Source organism: Cricetulus griseus, chromosome 4 (assembly GCF_003668045.3).
Source record: "Cricetulus griseus strain 17A/GY chromosome 4, alternate assembly CriGri-PICRH-1.0, whole genome shotgun sequence".
Lineage (NCBI taxonomy): Eukaryota > Metazoa > Chordata > Mammalia > Rodentia > Cricetidae > Cricetulus > Cricetulus griseus.
This window is the reverse complement of record NC_048597.1, coordinates 135,440,354-135,461,259: the sequence shown is the minus strand read 5'-3', so window position 1 is coordinate 135,461,259 and position 20,906 is coordinate 135,440,354. Positions and strand designations below refer to the sequence as shown.

At 41.2% G+C, this 20,906-nt stretch overlaps 1 protein-coding gene across 12 annotated transcripts in view; it reads right to left on the bottom strand.

Annotated features, from left to right (window-relative positions):
* Positions 1-20,906, bottom strand: part of Bbs9 (Bardet-Biedl syndrome 9) — a 408,032-nt gene that overhangs the window by 297,229 nt on the left and 89,897 nt on the right. For all 12 annotated transcript variants that reach the window (XR_003484647.2, XM_027411687.2, XM_027411681.2 and 9 more), the window contains exon 6: positions 9,153-9,327. Coding sequence is in view for 11 of the 12 variants with exons in the window: in XM_027411687.2 (XP_027267488.1) it covers positions 9,153-9,327 (175 nt within the window). In the remaining variant the exon portion in view is untranslated. The remainder of the gene's footprint in view (positions 1-9,152; positions 9,328-20,906) is intronic.

The window sequence follows — 20,906 nt, the reverse complement described above, 5'->3', positions numbered from 1 at the left end:
TCAGTACTCAAAATGTTTTAGATAACCAAGAGTTTCACATTAAGAATGCTCAAGCCATATTAGATTCCCAATTATTGATAAAGATGATTGAGAGACAAAAAGACAGACATAGATTTATCAAAACAGAGAAATCGGTGACTCATCGGACACTTGATACACTCTCAATAATGAACGTTATGAATGATCTACAAATATGTTACAGTTTGCATTTCAATGATAATGTTTAGTTTGAGCATTCTTTAAAACAATTTATAGGGGGCTGGAGAGATGACTCAGTGATTAAGGGCACTGGCTGTTCCTCCAGAGGCCCCAGATTCAATCCCCAGCACCCACATAGCAGCTCATACAATACTATGAAAGCCAAGCATATGTGAATTTTGTTCATTCTGTAAATACATTAAAAGCAACTATAACAGAAGTTGACAGTGGAAAAAAAACAAAACCATGATCTAACTCATGAGGCATTTCCAAACTTCCTGTGCTGGTCATGTGACAACAACCAAGAGTTGTCTCAGGATGCCCTGGGCAGGCTTTACAGTGTCAGTGGAACATGATGACACAGTCATGTCCTTAGGGTCCTGGGGGTTCAGGGCATGAAGGCTGGTATTAGAAACTGAGTAAAACTTTGTCACATTGGCAAGGAGGGAAATGTAAACGTATCATAGAGAAGGACGTAGCACATATGAAAGCAGGTAGCATGAAAGGCCATGGCAGCTTAGGGGAAAGGCATGGCAGAGCAGAATGAGTCATGTGATAGAAGCCTTAAAGGTAGGAAGGAGAGAATGTGAGTCTTGCAAAACCAAGATGTAAAGCGTGCAGCTGCAGCAAATGTCTATACCTTAACCTTGAACTGACCTTCAAAATCCCCAAATTTCCAAAGGTGATTTAAAAAAGCAGATCTCACAATCCAAGCTGCAAATAGGAGCAGCTGTTGCCAGTTTCAGGAGGGGGGGCAGAAATAGTATGCAGTTATGGCCTGAAATCTCAGGATTGGTCCTTCTATAAATCAACTGTCAGGCAAGTAATTACACAGGTAGTTTACTTTCAGAAGACTCCAATCTACCAGAGGACGGCACAGGTATTAATGAGATTTCTGCAAAAATCCAAAGGTCCTTCAGCCCTTTGAAGCTTCTTATATAGCTATATAGTTATTATTTCATCTGAGAACCAAATAAGCCTCTAAAGTAACTTCATTAACATCTAAACAGCAAGCAAAGACACAACCAACACTGACTCCTGATTCCCAAATCACCCTTTCTCTTCCTGGAACACGCTAGGAAGAGTACTGTATTACTTGAATATAGCTGGCAATAATTTAGACAGCATCACTCTTACAGTTCTTCCTTAACTCCTCTTAACTGTGACCAAGAATGTGCATGACACTCAATAATTCCAAGTAGACTTGGAAAATAAGAAACAAAGAAAGCACTTCATCTCTTTCCTACCAGTCCAGTACTCAGTGATGAAAGCTAAAGAACCAAGTCCCCTTTGAGACTGCTGAAGGAAGACTCCGGATGCTGTGAAGAAGTATCAGAAGTGGGCTCAGAACTGCACAGTGCTGATCACAGACACTGCGAGCCCTGGTGCTTTGGTGGCATCTTTGACCCAGTAGCCACAGATGCTTAACTTATCCAGGGAACACCAATTACAAATGCAGCCACATGGTGTAGTGCCCTACCATCTCATACCATAGAAACAGCGCCAGGCTGCTGAGATACGAATGCTGTAAAACAGGTTATAAAAGTCAGCTCCCCAAGTCATTTACTTCCAAATGAAGCATAGCTGTCACCTCAAGGGGTAGCAGACAATTTGGTCAATACTTGATTGGAGAATGTAACTAGAAATCATAATTGTGTGCAGGGTTATGGTGTCTATTTTTACCATCACACAAGTATTCTTATCATGTCAAGGAAAATTGTTCTCATTAAAAGATGCCAGGAACAAAATAGAACCTTTCTAAATACACATTTCTTTTCATTTCTCCACAAAATACAAGTGAAACACCTACTGTGAGCAAGGGAGTGAGCATGAACTTCAAAGGATACATGATTCTTGCCACTAAGGAGCAGTGAACCCAACCAAGAACAAAACCAATGTAGGTGACAGCTTCTAAGAGGCTAATGTGGTTGACAGCATGGAGTACTAAGAGGCTGATGGGCATCCCTGAACAACACCTTATTGAGAAGGAAGGAGTGGGAGGAAGCAGAAAGGCCTCCACACATAATGTTCATAAGCAGAGAAGGAAGCAAGAGCATGACAGACACTGGTGACAGCAAGAATGAAAGACAAGAAAGAGCAAAGCCTTTCCTCTGATCAGCGCCTCAGCCTGGCAAACCATACAACCTTCTAACAAGTCAATCAATAAACTCAACCAATGTGTCCTTTAAGGTGTGAACACTTTCTGTGTATTTCTGCTTACAAATATTCAAATATTTTTAAAATCTTAAAGAGCAAAACATTATTTTTTGTATTTATTCAAAACTTTTGGTGAGCATACAAAGAAACGGGTTTCATATATGTGGTGGTTTGAATAGGTATGGCCCCCATACACTAATATGTTTGAGTGCTTGGCCCCCAGGGAGTGGCATTATTAGGAGATATGGCCTTGTTGGAACAGGGATGGCCTTGTTGGAGGAAGTGTGAGACTGTGGGGGCGGGCATTGAGGTCTTACATCTCATGTATGCTCAAGCCACGCCCAGTGCCACAATTCACTTCCTGTTGCCTGCAGATCAAGATGGAGAACTCTCAGCTTTTGCCAGCACCACATTTGCTTACATGCTGCCTTACTTCCTGTCATGATGATAATGGACTGAATCAATGAACTGTAAGCCACACCAACTAAATATTTTCCTTTTTAAGAGTTGTCATGTCCATCCACAGATATACACTGAGCCGAAATCGGGAATTTAGTTGAAGAGAGGGAGGAATGAAGAACGAAGGGGTCTGTACCAGGTTGGAGAAACCCACAGGAACAGTTGACCTGAACAAGGGAGAGCACATCGACCCCAGATGCTGTCAGGGAGGCCAGTACAAGACTGATCCAGACCCCTGAACATGGATGTCAATAAGGAGGCCTCTGCACTCCAAGGAGCCTCTGGTGGTGGATTAATATTTTTTCCTGGTGCAAGAAAGGACTTTGAGAGCCCATCCCAAGTGAAGGGATACACTCTGGCCCTGGACACATGGGGAAGGGCCCAGGACCAGCATAGGAAGACTTGGTGGACTTTGCAGAGCCCCCGTTGAGGGCCCTACCCTGCCTGGGGAGTGGTGGGTGGATGGGGTGGGGGTAGGCTGGAGGTGGGGGAGGAGGGTTGGTGGTGAGGGGAGGGAGAGGGAGAAGGGACTTGAAATAAGCTTGTTCCCTAACTAGAACTAATAAAAGAAAAAAAAAAAAAGAGTTGTCATGTCATGGTGTCACTTCACAGCAACAGAAATCCAAGCTAAGACAAAATGACATCTTCATTTGTGTTATTAGACTTTGTTCTCAAATATTCCCCTTCCCCACTGTCCACTATGATGCCCCCTCCCACGTCCACTAGCTCCCCTCCCTCTTCAGTGAGCCTCTACTTTTGTTCTCTTACTACACATAATCCCATTGCAGTCACTATCTCCTACCTCCCTTAGATTTCTTCCTCCCTCTCTAGCTCTGTCACCTACAAACATACAATTATATATGCATGCATACATGCAAATACATACATATAAATACATACATATAAACACAATCTCTTTTTTTATATAGGTTCCATATATGAAACAAAGCATTATATTCGTCTTCCTGAGTTTGGTTCATTTTGCTTAACACAATTATTTCCAATGGCATCAATTTTCTTGCAAATTTCTGGACTCCCTTTTTATTTATGGTTGTATAAAATTATGTGTTACCTGCTCATGGACATCTAGTCTGGTTCTGTTTCCTGACTGCTCGGAATAAGACAGCTATAAACACTGGTGTGCAATTATCTCTGTGCTATGTCATCTCAGGAGTCCTTCGGACATACACCCAGAGTTGTACTATTTTAATTTTTTTAAGGAATTTCCATAGTAGTTATACAAGTTTTAACTTGCACCCCTTTTCCTACTTCTTCACCAGCATTCACTGTCATTTATTTTCTGGATGATAGCCATTCTGACTAGGGTTAGACGGACTCTGAAGGCATTGACTGATGGGCCTTTAAGTGCTTAAAGTCTTTTATTTGTTTAGAAGTGACTGCAAGAGTCATTGGGGAATGGTTGATACACTCCTGCTAGGAGGCTTTCTACACACAGCTCCAAGCCTTGTCAGTGTCCCATGGAAAGCTGGGCAGTGGCCTGTATCACAGCAGGCTGCAGAAGCTGACTGACAGGATGCCTGGCACACCCATCTAAGCATTGCCCAAAGCTAAGAGGCAGGTCTTATCTGACTCTACATGTCTAGTGCCTTTTACAGTATGTGAGATAGAGAAAGTCTTTTTCTAGAAACTATAAAAGAGATACTTTAAAAGTCCTTTGCAAATCCACAATCACAGAGGTAAATGATGCTAGATTATAAAGAGCACACAGTTCAATAGAATTGCCCTGGGAAATTCATAAAGAATTAGTTCCAGGACATTGATACTCCCACAGTTGCCAAACTCTGACAACGTTCAAGTCCATTATAAAAGTAGCATAGTATTTGCAACATAGACTATGAATCCCCTTATTTCTTTTTTCAATACTGAGGATAGAGTACAGGCATTTTATTACTGAGCTATAACTACAACCCTTGCCAAACTGTGTGTATGTGGGGGGGGGGGGGGTGATGAGCAAATGCACACATACTTGTGTGACATACATGTGGAAACAGGGATTCATGTCAAGAATCTCTGTCACCCTCCACCTTACATTTTAAGACAGGGTTTCTCCCTGAACCTGGAGCTCACCAATTTAGCCATGCTCTCTGGCCGCTACATGTACCTCCCCACCACTAGGATTCTACAGGCACTTGCACCATCACAGTCTGCTTCTCACATTGCTTATCTGAACACAAGTCCTCATGCTCGTGCGGCAAGCACGCCACCAGCTGAGCCGCCTCACAGCCCTGCCCAACGTGTACTTTACATCATCCCTAGGTAGTTTATAATATCACTACAATATAAATGCTATAGGAATGGATGGAGTGTGGGTTGTGGTATGCAGGAAATAATGGCAAGAGGGGAAGGTACATTTTATTTAAAATAAGATGTTTTTTCAAACATCTCCAGTATGAGATTGGTTGAATCTGTAAATGTGGAACCTGTGCACGAAGAGGACCAATTGTGTACAAAAATCCAGATTCTTTTTAACAGAAAATGGGCTTCAAGAGGTAATTTAGGAGGGCATTGAAACCAAGCAGAGGCAAGCAAGCCACTGAAGCTTGGGAGTTAGAGACCAGCCTAACCAACAATGGGAGCCACCATCTGCCCCCCCCAAAAAAAAATGTTTAATAAAAAAAGAGAGAGATAAAAATATAGATATAGATGAAATGCCTTTCAAACACTTAGGATTGGGGGATAAAAACATAAACTTAAGTGAAACCTAAAGACTTTTCGATGGGAAGGCCTAAGCAAGAATATTTACATACGTGGCATGAATTCTTTCAGCTGTTTTGTCTTGGGGTTTGGAGATTTTTGTTTGTGTGTTTTCAGTTAGCACATAAAGTAATATCTCTCGTCATTGCATTCTCTTGCATGCTTTGTTTTGGTTGCTCTTCTTCCTCCTGCCCCACCCCCTCCCCCAACTTGTACCCTCCCAGTTGTCCACTTTCAAGTTCCATGTATTCCATTATCTTCCACCTCCCTCCTTTCCTAAATCCTTGCACCCCCATCCCCCACACTTCCACCCCTGCCAACACTGCCACCCCACCCCCAACACCACCCCCCATCTCAGGGGCCACTTTGTAGATGAGTAAGTAATTCTGTCAGGAAAAGAGAATAAAAGACATTGCAAATCTGGACACATGGCCAAGAGGACTAAAACACCAAAACCCTTGGCCTCAATACAGGACAAAGGAGTCTCTCAGAAAAGTAAAACAGGGAGCTAGCAAGGAGCTTGGTAAAGGCACTTGCCACCAAGCCTGATTCGATCCCCAGGTCCCACATGCTAGAAAGAAAAAACCAAATTCTGAAAGCTGTCCTACACATACACACACACACACACACACACACACAATGGCACACATATGCACATAACCCCTATACAATAAAAATAAATAAATGGAATTAAAAAAAAAAAGGGTACAACAGGCCAGTGAGGTGGCTCAGAGGGTAAAGGCCTGACAACCTGAGTTTGATCTTGGGTGGAACCAGCTCCCCCAAGTCGTCTCTGGTGCCAAGGCATGTATCATGCCAGACATGCCCTACACCAAACACGTGTCTACACACAGACAAAAATACATACATACATAAATGTAAAAACAAGCCCAGCTTGATAGTACATGTCTGTAATCCTAAATAGGAGGCTGAGGCAGAAGGAATACAGCTTCACCCAGCCTGAGCTACAGAGCCAGATCCTGTCTCAAAAAACAAAAATAAAAAGAAAGAAGAAAAAAGGAAGGAAGAAAAAGAAAGGAGAAAAAAAGAAAAAGAAAGGGAACTGAAACGAGCACTCAATTGTAAATTAAAAATCACTTGCAGTCTATATCGACAATGATGAGTTCTGTCTTATCCACAAGGATCTCATATTAAAACATAGAGCCTGGGGCCTGGCGATGTATAAATGTACATTAACAACAGGCTGGCCAGGAGATTCCTGCACACACCAAAGCTTGAGGTCAAAGCCCATACATGCTCCTATCTGAATATAATTAACTTTAAAGTAGTTAAATATCAATATCAAAATGAAGGTGAATTATGTCTTAAAAGCCCATTCTATTAGCCAATTACATTCTATTAACTGACTATAGATAGGCTTAATGAGGCCTCAAGAAAAAGGAACCAGGAGTTTTCATTCTTTCCTCCTTCTAAATTTCCCTAGTGACTATCATTTAATTCAATCTATTAAAATTGAAAGCATGCATAGATACATCACAGAACATAATGTTGTAAGTCTTCCCAATTGTCCTATGTCTCATGCATTTTTACCATTATAAATGAAGCTCATAATGGATAAAGTGTGTGGATTTTAGATCCCAATGAAAATGAGTTAAATAGATCAGTGTGTTGGAGAACTATCAGAGCTGAAACAACACTCTTGAGATATTAACCTCACACATTAAGGAAGCCCACCCATTGCCTCCTCATAGACTCTCTCCTGGAGTTACTACAAATTAACTCTCTGCACACCCACTGCTGGCTGATCTTATATCAACTTGACACATAGACTAGAGTTATCTGAAAGGAATAAACTTCAGTTGAGAAAATAGCCTGATGGCTATTCTTGCTTGTCACCTTGAATGAATGTGGTATGGAAGGACAAACCAAATAAACCCCTTCCTCTCAAAGTCAATTTTTGGTCATGGTACTTCATAGAGCAATAGAAAACACTAACACACCACACACACACACACACACACACAGAGAGAGAGAGAGAGAGAGAGAGAGAGAGAGAGAGAGAGAGAGAGAGAGAGTGTCCAAGAGTAAGCAATGGCACATTCAGATCCATGCACTGTTCCCCTTGTGTAGTCTTGCTTGGCAGGAGATAAGGCACTGGACTGGATGGGAGATTGAAAAGCAGATGGCCATAGTACCGCCTAAGTTTTGGCAGTCTGGGTAAATTACAAAAATACTTTTCTTAATTTCTCAAACAAAAGATATTTATGTTCAGAGGCAATACCACACTTCATTCCCTCCAGGCTAGAGCCAAAGGAGCTACAAAAGGAAAGTGGCATGGAGTTCTGTCACTTGCCTCTGCTTAGTCACAAACATTTGCTCATTTTCAGCTTTGACAACCACCCAAAAACAAAAGACTTCCATTTACGAAGAGGGAAATGCACAACTGTACACATGACTGTAATGAAGACAAAATCCCTATGGCCACTTCCCAAGAGATTTATACTTTCTGCCCACCTTGGAACTATCATGTGGCCAAAAAGCAATACCAGAAAGATATGAAGTGTAAAGTTCTAAACACCGCCATCACAAAGACAATAAATGATGGGATTGGAGAGCCAGCTCAGCAGTGAAGAGCAGACTCAGATTAGTTCCCAGCACCGGCATCCAGTAGCTCACAATCACCTGTGACTCCAGTTCCAGGGAACCCAATACCCCCCTCTGGCCTCAAGGGACCTGCACATATCTGATAAACATAAACCCAAATAGGCACTTATGTGCACATAAAAAAAATCTTTTTTAAAAGATAAAACATTAAATACCTAAGGAGATTTAAAACCAACACTCTTCCTGCTCCCAGAACAGATCTCTACATTCTTTTCTCATTCTCTCTCCCAACAATAATTGTTGTGGATATTTACCTGATGGAGAAGAAAATCATTTCTTTCAAACATAACTCAGGAATATCTGTAAAAATTTCTAGCAAAAGTACACACTATGTTCATAGCGTCATGTCCACATCTTTTCTACAAGGAACTGTTCCTTTATAAAAATCATTAACATTCATTGCAATAATTATATCTCTTCCCAAATAGTTCTCAGATGACATATGCTTTCGTTGTTATTATAGAATCATTCCACACATGCAAATTTATACCTGGCTTTTTTTTTTACTCTATATTACATTTTGTTGTCTGTCTGTCTGTTGTTGCTGATGATGATTTGTTTTGTTTTGTTTTGTTTTGAAAAAAAAAGTTATCACTATGAAACCCTGGCTGTAACTCCTATGAAGACAATGTTGGCCTCAAACTCACAGATACCCACCTACCTCTACCTCCTGAGTGCTGGGATTAAAGACTTGGGCTACCACACCCAGCCATTTTATTGTCATTATATCAGGGAGTAGTCATATTAATATTGGGCATTTTCTATTGGTGGTAGGTTAGAACACACTTAATCTTTATTACATACTGGCCAATGCTCACAATGGTATCTCCTAAGGATACTGACCATCTACACAGCCTTCTGAATTCTTTCCCAATTAAATTTTACCAAAGAATCCAGTCTCCCCTTCATTTGCAACATTCAAGGTCCTCCTAGAAAATGATTAATCAGTAACAAACAACCACAATAATCATGATCCCAAGGGTGACACACAGACTCACTTGTAACTTTCCACTTGTCTGCAAGAGGAGACAGTGATGAAGGAATCTGTTCGGGGACTGTAAGCAAGAGGGCCAGGCAGAAGAGAACCCGGGAGAAACCTGCCAAAAGCATAGCTTTCCTGCTCGAACACCATCAGCATCCCATCCATAGACTGGATACAAATTAAATCTCGACCTAAAGAAGAATTAGAAGAAATTAGATACCTTATTTTTGATAAATTTAATTGATAAATAAATTTAAATTTAATTAAAATAAATTTAATAATCACTATCCTACTCAAATATATCACAGTCCACTTCTACCCCACAAGGCAACCTTAGGGTAGCTTCCATTTCAAATTTCAACACACTGAAAATATCAGGGTATCAATACATATATACATGCCCCAATTTTATATTCTTAAGATGTTTATACTTTCATTGTATGTTCAATTTTATATTCATCAGGTATTCATATTTTTAATAACTTTTTATATATTATATGCCCAAATCCCCAATTTCAAAATAACCCCTGAGAACAATCATGATTCTAAGATTCTAAGTATCTAAGATTCTAAGATACTTCCCCGAATCTGACATACAGCAAAAAATACTTCTCCAGGGAACTACTTATCATTGCCATATGTCTATCTCATGCTTTCATATGACTTAGACATCAAACAGCACACAGGGAGCCAGGGATAGCAACCCAGAGTAGAGTATATGCACATGCAGCAAGCTCTGATTCCAACCCAACACACAACACAAACACACTAGAACACAAACACACATACATAAATGCATATGCACCCCTGCTCTCTCTCTCTCTCTCTCTCTCTCTCTCTCTCTCTCTCTCTCTCTCTCTCTCTCTCTCTCTCTCTCTCTCTCTCACGCGCGCGCGCCACACACACACACACACACACACACACACACACACACACACACACACACACACCAGATCAAATCCGCAGACTTACTTTAGGTACTAGTTTTGAATAAATCACAGTGATAGACAGTAGTGACAGTAAAAGCATTAATGCTGAAAGAACAATTCCTGGTTGCCCTATAAACTGACTTTGAAGATGTCTTCCACTGCCAATATGTCGGTCTTGGTTTTAAAACTTCTTAAAATACACTAAGATGAAGATGATCATTTCTGTGATATAGTACACAGCCCCTAATCTGAGACTGAATGATATAACTCTGCATGTTCTGCTTATGTGATTAGTGTATCTTATAACCTTTCTATAGGGAATAACTATAGTAGATAAAAGCCATTTATTAAGGAATAAATAAAAGGTCAGTCACCTAGTTTGTCATTTCTAGCTCAAGCTTATACAGTTTAATCCTATGGGGACTAGTCCACATTACCTTGGGTATCAGTGATATTTTTATGAGTAATAAATCTAAATTTTACAGTGCCTTTGCTAGGGAGCAATTAAGTTGCATAGGAATAAGTGATATTCTCACTCTATCTGAATAAGAACAATCATACAACTGGACAATTCTCAAAGGATTGCACACTGCTTAAGGAGAGCCAAAAGAGAAAGCAAGCTGATAGCTGTGTTTACACTACAAAATACTATAGCCCATCGTGACTGACTCAAACTATCTTGAATCTTTAAAAGTGTTAATTTTGCTTGAAAAGTGTTCCCTCAATGCTCTACTTTCTCTGCAACAATTATTTGGTTTGGTAGTCTCTGTTTTGTATTCTATTTTTATTTAATCTTTATTCATAACATATTATTTGTATGTGTTCTTCAAATGTGTCCCTGCTATGAGAATGCATTCAGAAACACAGTCAATCAGTTAGCTACCCTGGCAGCCACACCATTCTGTTATCAGGAAAGATGAGGCAGGAAGCTGAAACAAATGCTGTAAGGTCTCTGTACACAAAGCATACAAAGGAGCATTCTCAGATTTCAGCCAAGGTTCTAATTTTATTTTTACTATGGTCCTAATGATTTTGGTGAGTATAAAAAGCTGATGATAACTCAGCAGCTTCAGTTGATTTGTAAAGTAAGTATAATTGTAAAAAGCTTCAAGACTACCAACTTATCTTCAGCAAAGGCACCAAGAATGCATAATGGGAAAGGATGGTCCCTGTGTGGGATATTTGTACACTGTGTGAAGATGTATTGCTGTGATTGGTGTAATAAAAGGCTGGATAGCCAATAGCTAGCCAGGAGGTATAGGTGGGACTTCTGAGCAGAGAGAACTCTGGTTAGAAGAAAGGCAGGATAGCCAGACAGACATGAAGAGGAAATAGGAGGTGCAAGATAGAAGAGAGGCGCTGGGCATTGGTGGGGCACGCCTTTAATCCCAGCACTCGGAGGAAGAGGCAGGCAGATCTCTGTGAGTTAGAGGCCAGTCTGGTCTACAGAGCAAGTTCCAGGACAGGCTCTAAAATAATACAGAGAAACCCTGTCTCAAACAAAACAAAACAAAACAAAAAAAGATAGAGAGGTAACGCCATATGACAGAATGTAGATTAATATAAATGGGTTAGCCGAGTGGTATTGGCACATGCCTTTAATCCTAGCACTTGGGTGGCAGAGGCAGGTAGGTGGATCTCTGTGAGTTCAAACCAGACTGGTCTACAGAGTGAGTTCCAGGACAGGCGCCAAAGCTACACAGAGAAACCCTGTTCCAGGGGGAATATATATGAATGATGGGGGAAGTCCTTCTGTATATATAATTCTCTTATTGGTTGATGAATAAAACACTGTTGGCAAATAAGGCAGGAAGATAGGGGTGAGTAGGACATGAAGAGAATTCTGGGGAATATAGGCAGATGGAGTTGCCATGTAGGCTGCCAAAGGAGTAACAGGTCCAGACCCTTCTCGAGTAAGATAAGACCATGTGGAAATACTTAGGTTAATAGAAATGGCTTAATAATTAAGACAGAGCTAGCCACTGGCTAACAGGTTTATAATTAATATAGCTCTGTGTGTTTATTTGGGGTTCAAGGTCTGTGGGACTAGCCAGGACAAAGACACACACACACACACACACACACACGGTTAATTTAGGTTATAAGAGCTAGTTGAGACAAGCCTAAGCTAAAGGCAAAGCTTTCATAATTAATAATAAGTTTCTGTTTCATTATTTGAGGACTGGCGATCTGAAGACAGCCCAATGAGAAAATACTGCTACAGGTCTTCAAGAACAGAATTCATAATGGGAGATAATGGTCTTTGATAAACAGAGTTGCAGACACGGGATACCCACACACAAACTGGGAAAGAGAAAAAGAGGAAGGAAAAGAGGAATTGAGGACTTATTGTATACCAACCCTCAATAACATGGATTTAAACATAAGCCCACAAGAGCCCTAAAACATGGGGGGGAGGCCAGGACACTGGCCTTGGCAGTGACTTTTAAAAAAATGCCAAAAACATAAGCAACAAAAAGAAAACAAACAAAAAAAATAGACAAGTGGATATGTCAAACTAAAAATTACTGGCCAGTAAAAGAAAACTAAATAGGAAAGGGGGTGCAGAGAAAGGGGAATGTAAGGGGGACAGAGAACTGGGGAGGTAAGGGGGCCAAGCAAGGAAAGGTGTTTGCAAACCATGTATGACAAAGGCTTAATCTCCAAACCACACAGAGAACATATGACTCAGTAAGAAAAGTGAAAGTTTATTTTAAAAATAGACAAAGTGTCTGAAAGGGTACTTTTCCTCAGGGTAGGTACAAGCAGCCAACACACAAAGGGAGAAACCTGCAGTTGTAAACCGGTATGTTCTAGGACTGAAAAGAGAGAGAGGTCATGGTTTCAGCATGTGAAATCTGCTGACAATCGACCTTACATGTTCTCACCTTAAACAAAAATATTGCCACTAAAACGGTAAACATGGGGTGATAAATACATTAGATAGCTTGGTTATGGTACTTATTTCATACTACAGGCATATACATGCATACTTATGTTTGATATATATCAAGCATTGCACTAGGTGCCTTGAATACACAGTCTTTGTTTGTCAATTATACCTCAATGAAGCTGTAAACAGAGTTCCAACATCAGAAATAAGATGTCAAAGATGCTAACATGTATAGCACATATGAACCACACAATAAATTATATGACATCATCATAAGGGATTTTATTGCCTGTTTACCCGGCCCAGGAGGAAAAAGTAGTAGAAGTGAAGATACCATCTGCAGTGAACAGTGTCTACAGCTAACAAAAAGGAAGATACCACAAGACACAGAAGACACATAAAAGCCAGGCATGGTGTATCATATAATCTCAGTGGTTAGGCAGCTGAAGCAGAAGGCATGCCATGTGATCAAGGCCAACCAAGACTATATAGCAAGGCCCCATCTTTAAAATAATAATAATAATTAAGTGCATAAAAGTTAATTTTTAAAAAGCTGTAAGTTTAGGATAAGCGCAATTCAGCTTACATATTTCAAAAAGAAGGAATTCTGTATGATAATAAATTAAGAGCTACTGCATGAATTTCATATAATTTAGTGTAACCTAGATCTTGTGGCAGAATGCTAACTGCTCCCCCTACAATCACTCTGTCTTTATCACTCCAATCATGAATTATCACCAGACAGACAGCTATCCAAAGTAAAGCACACTTACAGTCCTCTGGTAAAGACAGCAAATGATTGATGTCGGTTGACCATACTCAGAGTTGGTGGGAAGTATTTGTGGTGCAAGGCATGCAACTTTAAACACTGCAAATCAGTCCTTGTAACTGCTGGCTACAGGTGTGAGATAAAGTCCTCAGAGCCACTGTCCTAGTGTGACAGGATAAGGAAACAGGACTTGAAGAAAACCTGAGCTCCTGAGGAAGCTAGCCCCTTGGGCTTCTGTGAACATAGCATAAAGGACTCATTTCCTGAAGCTTCAGCAGCACAAAGGAAAACACTTAAACTGTTAAGTCCAAGACAACTATGCTATGCCATATTTGTGCTCTGACAAATAAAACTTGCTTGGAATCAGACTGAAAGACCTCAGAAGAGGTACTTTCGTAGAAGGAGACCCACATCCAGGAATCAGCGAAACCACGAACTTTGGATGCAAAAGCAAGAGGCTTTATTAGTAGCGCTGGTACCTGGGGGCTTAGCTTTTGTTAGGCTAAGCCCCGAGCCAAGGGAGAGGGTTCCTTATATAGCTAAAAAGCACAGTGCAGAAGCGAAAAGCATAGTTACAGGGATTCTATTGGACAATTTAATGAGGTACAGAGTTATTTTAGGTCAGTATATTCTCAAGGTCTGTACCTGGTACAACAGACCCAATTCCCCCCTCCGCGTCCAGATGGCTGACCTTGGGACGGAGGTTCCCCATCGGGCGGGGGCGCGGGGGCGGGGGGCGCCCTCTCCCCGCTCGGCCCCAGCCCCGGGGCGCGGCGCCAGGCGGGCGGGCCTGGGTCGCGGCCCCGCCTGGGTGAACCGGCTTGGGAGGGAGCCAGCTGCCAGGCGTGTGGGTGTGCGCAATTGGGAGTGTCACCGAGAGAGAACCAGCCAGGGGGCGGGGTCTTTCAAGACGGCAGAGCTGGCCACTAGTTAACCATAGAGGTCTGGAGGTCTGTACGGAAAGGAGACAGGAAGTGGTAAGGCAGGGCGGAGAAACGGAAGAGGTAGGAGGTCAGTGGTGGCTGCTCCTCTGCTTTTCTGATCTTTCGGGTTTTTATCTTGAAGGGACCAGCTCCCCTTTCGGCAGCCATAACAGCCGAACACGTGCTTGCCATAAACTTGCCTTGGTCACTTAGAGGTCAGATGCCTACCTTGTGACAAGGAACCAATCAGAAGTTAGTTAATCACTAGAAAGTCAGATGCCTGTCTCGTGACAAGGAACCCATCAGAAGTTAGTCACTAGAAAGTCAGATGCCTGCCTCATGACAAGGAACCAATCAGAAGTTAGCTGGTGGCGCTATGCTTTACGACCCTGGGTGTGCTTTACAGACAAGCGCACAGCAATGACGCACAAAGCATAGCAACCACCCTGGGAGGGCCTATGGGCCATAACAACCAGTTGACCAATCAACACAGGACAAGCCCTCCAAGCCTGGAGGCACACCAATAGTGAGCCTGTGCGTACCCCTAGACACTCCCCTTACACTGTCCTATAAGATCTCTTGGGAGGCCCTAGGAGCTGTCTTTTGCGAGCCATCCACCATGGCGGGTGGGTGAAAGACCGGAGCTAACATGGGTTAGCTCGTTAAATTACAATAAAGCCTCGTGCAGTTTGCAGCAAGCTCTCGAATCCGCCTGGTGATTGGGGTGACCGCAGTCATGGCCTGGGACCCTGGATACTTGAGTTTTCCGGGGGTCTAACAATCTCAATATCTGACTCCTGGTTTTTATTGATAAAGATTAATTAGATTAACACTTCACAGCTGCCTCTGGAGGTATACAATCTAGGTGTGGATCCAGTTCACCAATCACTATGGTTGGATTTCAGTCTCCCAGTCCATCAGGTAGCATACCCACCTCAGTACCTTCTATGACAACTAATTATGTAGGAAAACCAGACCCAGCAGTCAAACTCCTCAACTCCTCACCATGCTTATAGCCACTTGAAGTCCATATGAAGTGCCTAGTGCTGCACAGCCTGCATTTCCTGCATCCCTCATGACCATGCCTGCATCCCCACTTTCGCTCCTCTTCCTTGGACTTTTCTTACCTAGTCTAGTGAAATCCTTTCGCTTTCTTTTGCTTTGGCAAACATTGCTAGCTTCCTCCTTGTCATCTATGCCCCGCCCCCACCCCTGCCACACCATGCTTAATTTTGAGGTTTTCAGGGGAATAACCTTCTTGTAAATTTTAAAGTAGTCCCTGACTTATGTAAATCACTTAGCAATGCTTGGTCTCAGTTCAGGGACAGGTATAGTTGACAGCAGAGGAGAGAAACGCAAATTCCTAAAATGAGCTGCGGTTGGTGAAGCCAACCGCAAGATGGTCAAATCAGAGGCCATCTGGCTTTTCAAGGGGCAAGGGCAAGATGGAAGACACTATCTCCTCTGTCTCCTCGGGAGCCAAGCCTCTGAATTCTGCAGGCAAGAATTTCCCATAAACACTGGGGGCACGTGGAGGTGGTCTGACTCTGAACCAAATCAGGGCTTCCCAGAAGACTCTCTTTCCCCCTCACCCATTCTTTGCCAATGGTCTCTCTGATCCATCCATCCATTCATCTTAAACCAATTATCTGTTAGGATGGACTTGTTTTGTATTTCTTATTAATCCTAAATTCAAAAGCAGAAGCCCTGTTCCTCATCTGTGTGAACTATAAAATGCCTGGCACAGAGGGGATGCACTAAGAAATGTCTCTTGAGGTGGAGTAAGCTAAGCAAAATAATTTACTCATCTGCACTTCAGATTAGCTAGAATTGTATTCTACATATCTCACACACATCATCTGAAGAATGTAAAAAATGTTTTATTTATTACAATCTTGGCTACTAATAGTTAGAAAAATGTAGAGATCAACCCAAAACATAACTCAGAAATAAATAAATAAATCTTTCAAATCACTGCTTTGGAAACCACTTGAGAGCACATACCAAAGGATCTCCTTACGGGTAATGAGAACAGAAAGAATGGTCCATGAAAGCTGAGAGTGTTCTAGATCTGACAGAGCAGAGCCAAGAGGAAGTGATGGGATTCCAGGACAACTTCAAAGACACAGTGATGGCCCCGCCCAAGGGTTCTGACTAAAAGCTCTAATGTGCTTGTTTCTAAGGCTTGAAATAATACTAACGGAATAATAACAATATTAAATAATGCTGTCATTTATTAAATATAAATTAGAATCTCATCCTTGTGATAAAGAATTAACCAGCATGTTAGCTGCAATTGACAACAACTCTAAAAAATGGGCAATGTTCCCAATTTATACATCAAAATACTAAGACTCACAGAGCTTAATTAATTCATTTAATGTCATAGAATTGGGAACAGGTAGAGGTAATCTGTCTCTACTGAAGCACACTGACTGCTGTGGAAGACATTTACATCGCTACAAGCGAGTAGTTAGCATGCACAATGTAAGTGATGCGGAAAGAGCTGAGCACTAAAGAAAATCAGCGCATCATTACAGGAACTCTCCCAGAACGGTGGGATGCATCAGCAGCTGGAAGGTAAAAGGACAGGGAGTGTCTGGGAGAGACAGCAAATGTCTCAGGAGAAGCAGCAGACTTGATGTACAGAGCAGTGGGTGGAAATTCAGTCAAGACAGAACAAAAGTGAAAGCCACAGATGGAAACACACGGTCACATTCTAATGACGCTCCTCAAACATTATGCCTATAACTTTTAACTAGAGATAATTAAGAAAGTTGAGGGCTTCATCATACCTTGGACAATTATCCCATTAATCTCAAACAGAAGAGGGCAATCATATAGTTTTAAATACTGGTAAGATCTGAGAAGAAACTGAGAAAAGGTCTAGCAAGCCCATTTAGAAAGGATTTTCATATCGATATATTTTATTTTAATATTTAAAAGCAAAGGAAAAATTGTGCCTGTAGGGATGAAGAATAGAAACTAGAATGATCCACTGTGGAGGCCTAATGAAATAAATACTAATTAAATAGTATCTCATTTCCTGATGTTAGAATATACAAAGTGCTAATGTGTTACATAAAATAGTAATCACTTACATGTTGAACTGACTACTAGATTAACAGTTTAATAAATATAGTCCATTTACTAGTTCAATAAATTATAGTCTATTCACTAAAATGGTGTGTAGGAGTATGTTTGTATGGTCAATTCCCAGAAATTCTTTCTACCCAGAGAAGTTTCCATCACTCACTACTATGGCAACAAGGGTCCTGAAGAAGGCACTCTGGGATGCCATTTCCTGCATCTCTGCTATGCTCTCCCTGTGGAATCTACACAGCAGAGTAAGTGGAGGGGCATACATGAAAGACGGCTACCACTACTCAGTGAGCTACATGTTCTCTGAATCTCTCTGTTCTCATATTTCTTTTGCACACTGAGTGAAAATACAAGGGAAGAAATGCAAACGTGACCTGTAGCCAAGCCTATAATGCTGTTCCGAATGGAACTGTCAAAAATATTTGGTCTTTTTCCAAGTCGGAAAAAAACACATGAGAAACATCTGCATAGGTAGTCAAAAAGGCAGACAGGACACTTCAAGAGATTGATACACAGGAACAAAAGAGTCCAGAAGTCTGAGGAACTTCCGCTCTTTTTACACTGGAAAAAGGTTGTGTTGTTGTTACAAAAAAAAAAAAATCTGAAATGCTAACTCATTAATCTTTAAGCAAGCCCAGTCAAAAATGATGAAATGTGTCTGCTGTAAGCAAAGACATAAAAATGTTCAGAGTAGGATTCCAAAACGCACTGCTTAAAAACAGCTAGTACATGGATTTCAAACATTCTCCAGGTTTTAGATTTGCCATTAAAGATCCTTTTATGCTTTCTACTTCCACTATTGCACAAAAAAAAACACTGCCATCTCTTGGAGATGTACATAACCCTTGGGCTTTGCTGAACTGAAAAAAAATGGTAACTGATTGAAGACAAACAGAGCTAAACTCTATCATTGCTGGGACAGTTTGAAGGAGAAAAGCCCCATAGGCTCAAATGTTTGAACACTCCATCTCCAATTGGTGAACTTTTTGAGAAGGATTAGGAAGTGTGACTACTTCACTTATGACTTACTTCACTTCTACTTATGATCAAGGTGTAAGGCCTCAGCTGTTCCTGTCACCATGCCTTTGCTCCAACATCTTTGAGTTTAATCCTTTGCAAAGGTATGCACCAAATTAATACTTTCTTTTATAAGTTGCTTTGGTTATGGCATTTTATCATGGCCATAGAAAGTAATGAAGACTCTTTCACTTTTTGGTTTGAACATACTAAAAGTAATTTGTGATTAACCACAGTCCATTATATACTTAGATTCCATGTTTAAACCTCAGTTATAAATAAAGGAATAAATAAATAAATCCTAAGAAAACAGAGGAATAAACAAATAGAAATCATGTTTAACTTAATAGCTAATATTTTTAACTAAGTATCATGGAAAATAACACAGGTTCTCAATAACTATTCAAGTGTTGCCTCTAAAATAGCTTTGTGAGACTAATCTCAATTCAAGAGAAAATACTGTGTCTGTTGGACATGACAACATTTTAGTGTGTCTCATCTTAAATGAAAATTTTAATAGTTTCAAAAAGACCATTACTGTATTTCACCAAGTTATTTAACACAATCTTTTCCTCTTAATTGTAAATGAAATAACAGATGATTTAAAAAATCATTAAGAATTCACTGAATTAGCATTCCATGTGATGATTCATTGAGATTCAGTGTTAGACTTGAAAAGGTCCTATATGTTCTATTTCACTTGCATCTAAAAAATAACAGAATTGTTTCCTGGGGTGTAGAGCACAGACAGTTTAATAATATTCTCCATTAACAGATGCCACAAGCATTCACTGTCTGACTGGTATACACTTGGAGAGACATGGCTCAGTTTATATGAAGCCCAATTAAATATTACAACAATATAAGAACAAGGACATGTTAAAATATTTTTAATGGCTATGGGCACATGATTAGTGTCTGCAAGAATCAGGAAAAATTGCAGAACAAAGATAACACTTGCATCTTGTGAACTGAGTTTGCAGGCAATCAGAGAAGTAAAAGCAGATGGAGCAACATGCATGAAGAAATGGAGTGATGAGGGATGTCCTTCTGTATATATGCTTCTCTTATTGGTTGATGAATAAAACACTCTTTGGCCAATAAAGGCAGGAAGATGAAGATAGGTGGGGCTAGGAGACTAGGAGAATTCTGGGAAAGGAAGGTAGAGAAGTACCACGAGGAGACGCCATGTAGCCGAGGAAGGAGTAGCAGATCTGGACCCTTCTCCAGTAAGATAAGACCATGTGGAAATACTTATATTAATAATAATGGGTTAACAATAGAGGGAGCTGCCAGGCATTGGTGGCACACACCTAATTTATCCCAGAACTCAGGAGGCAGAGGCAGGCAGATCTCTGTGAGTTCGAGGCTAGCCTGGTCTCCAGAGCGAGTGCCAAGATAGGCTCCAAAGCTAACACAGAGAAACCCTGTCTCAAAAAACCAAAAAAAAAAAAAAAAATAGAGGGAGCCATTATAGGTTTAAAGAGAAATCTGGCACTAGGGAAATGTTCAGAGATCTACAAGGATGACACCAACTAACAACCTAAGCAATAGTGGAAAGGACACCTTAAATGCCCTTCCCTGATAATGAGAATGATGACTACCTTATATGCCATCCTAGAGCCTTGATCCAGTAGCTGATGGAAGCTGAGGCAGAGACCCACAGCGAAGCACTGAGCTGAACTCCTGGAATCTAGTTGCAGAGGAGGAGGAGTGATGAGCAAAGGGGTCAAGACCAGGCTGATGAAACCTACAGAAACAGATGACCTGAACAAGGGGTTGCTCATGGACCCCAGACTGATAGCTGGGAAACCAGCATAGGACTGATCCAGACCCCCTGAATGTGGGTGTCAATGAGGAGACCTCAGCAATCTATGGGGCCTTTGGTAGTAGATCAGTATTTATCCCCAGTTTATGAATGGACTTTGGGAGCCCATTCCACATAGAGGGATGCTCTTTCAGTTTAGACACATGGAAGAGGGCCTAGGCCCTGCTCCAAATGACAGACTTTGACGATCTTATGGAAGGCCTTATGAAAGGCCTCATGATCTCTGGGGAGCAGAAAGAGAATGGGATGGGAGTAGTGGGAAGCAGAGGAGGAGGGGAGAGAGAGGAACTGATTGGCATGTAAAAGAGG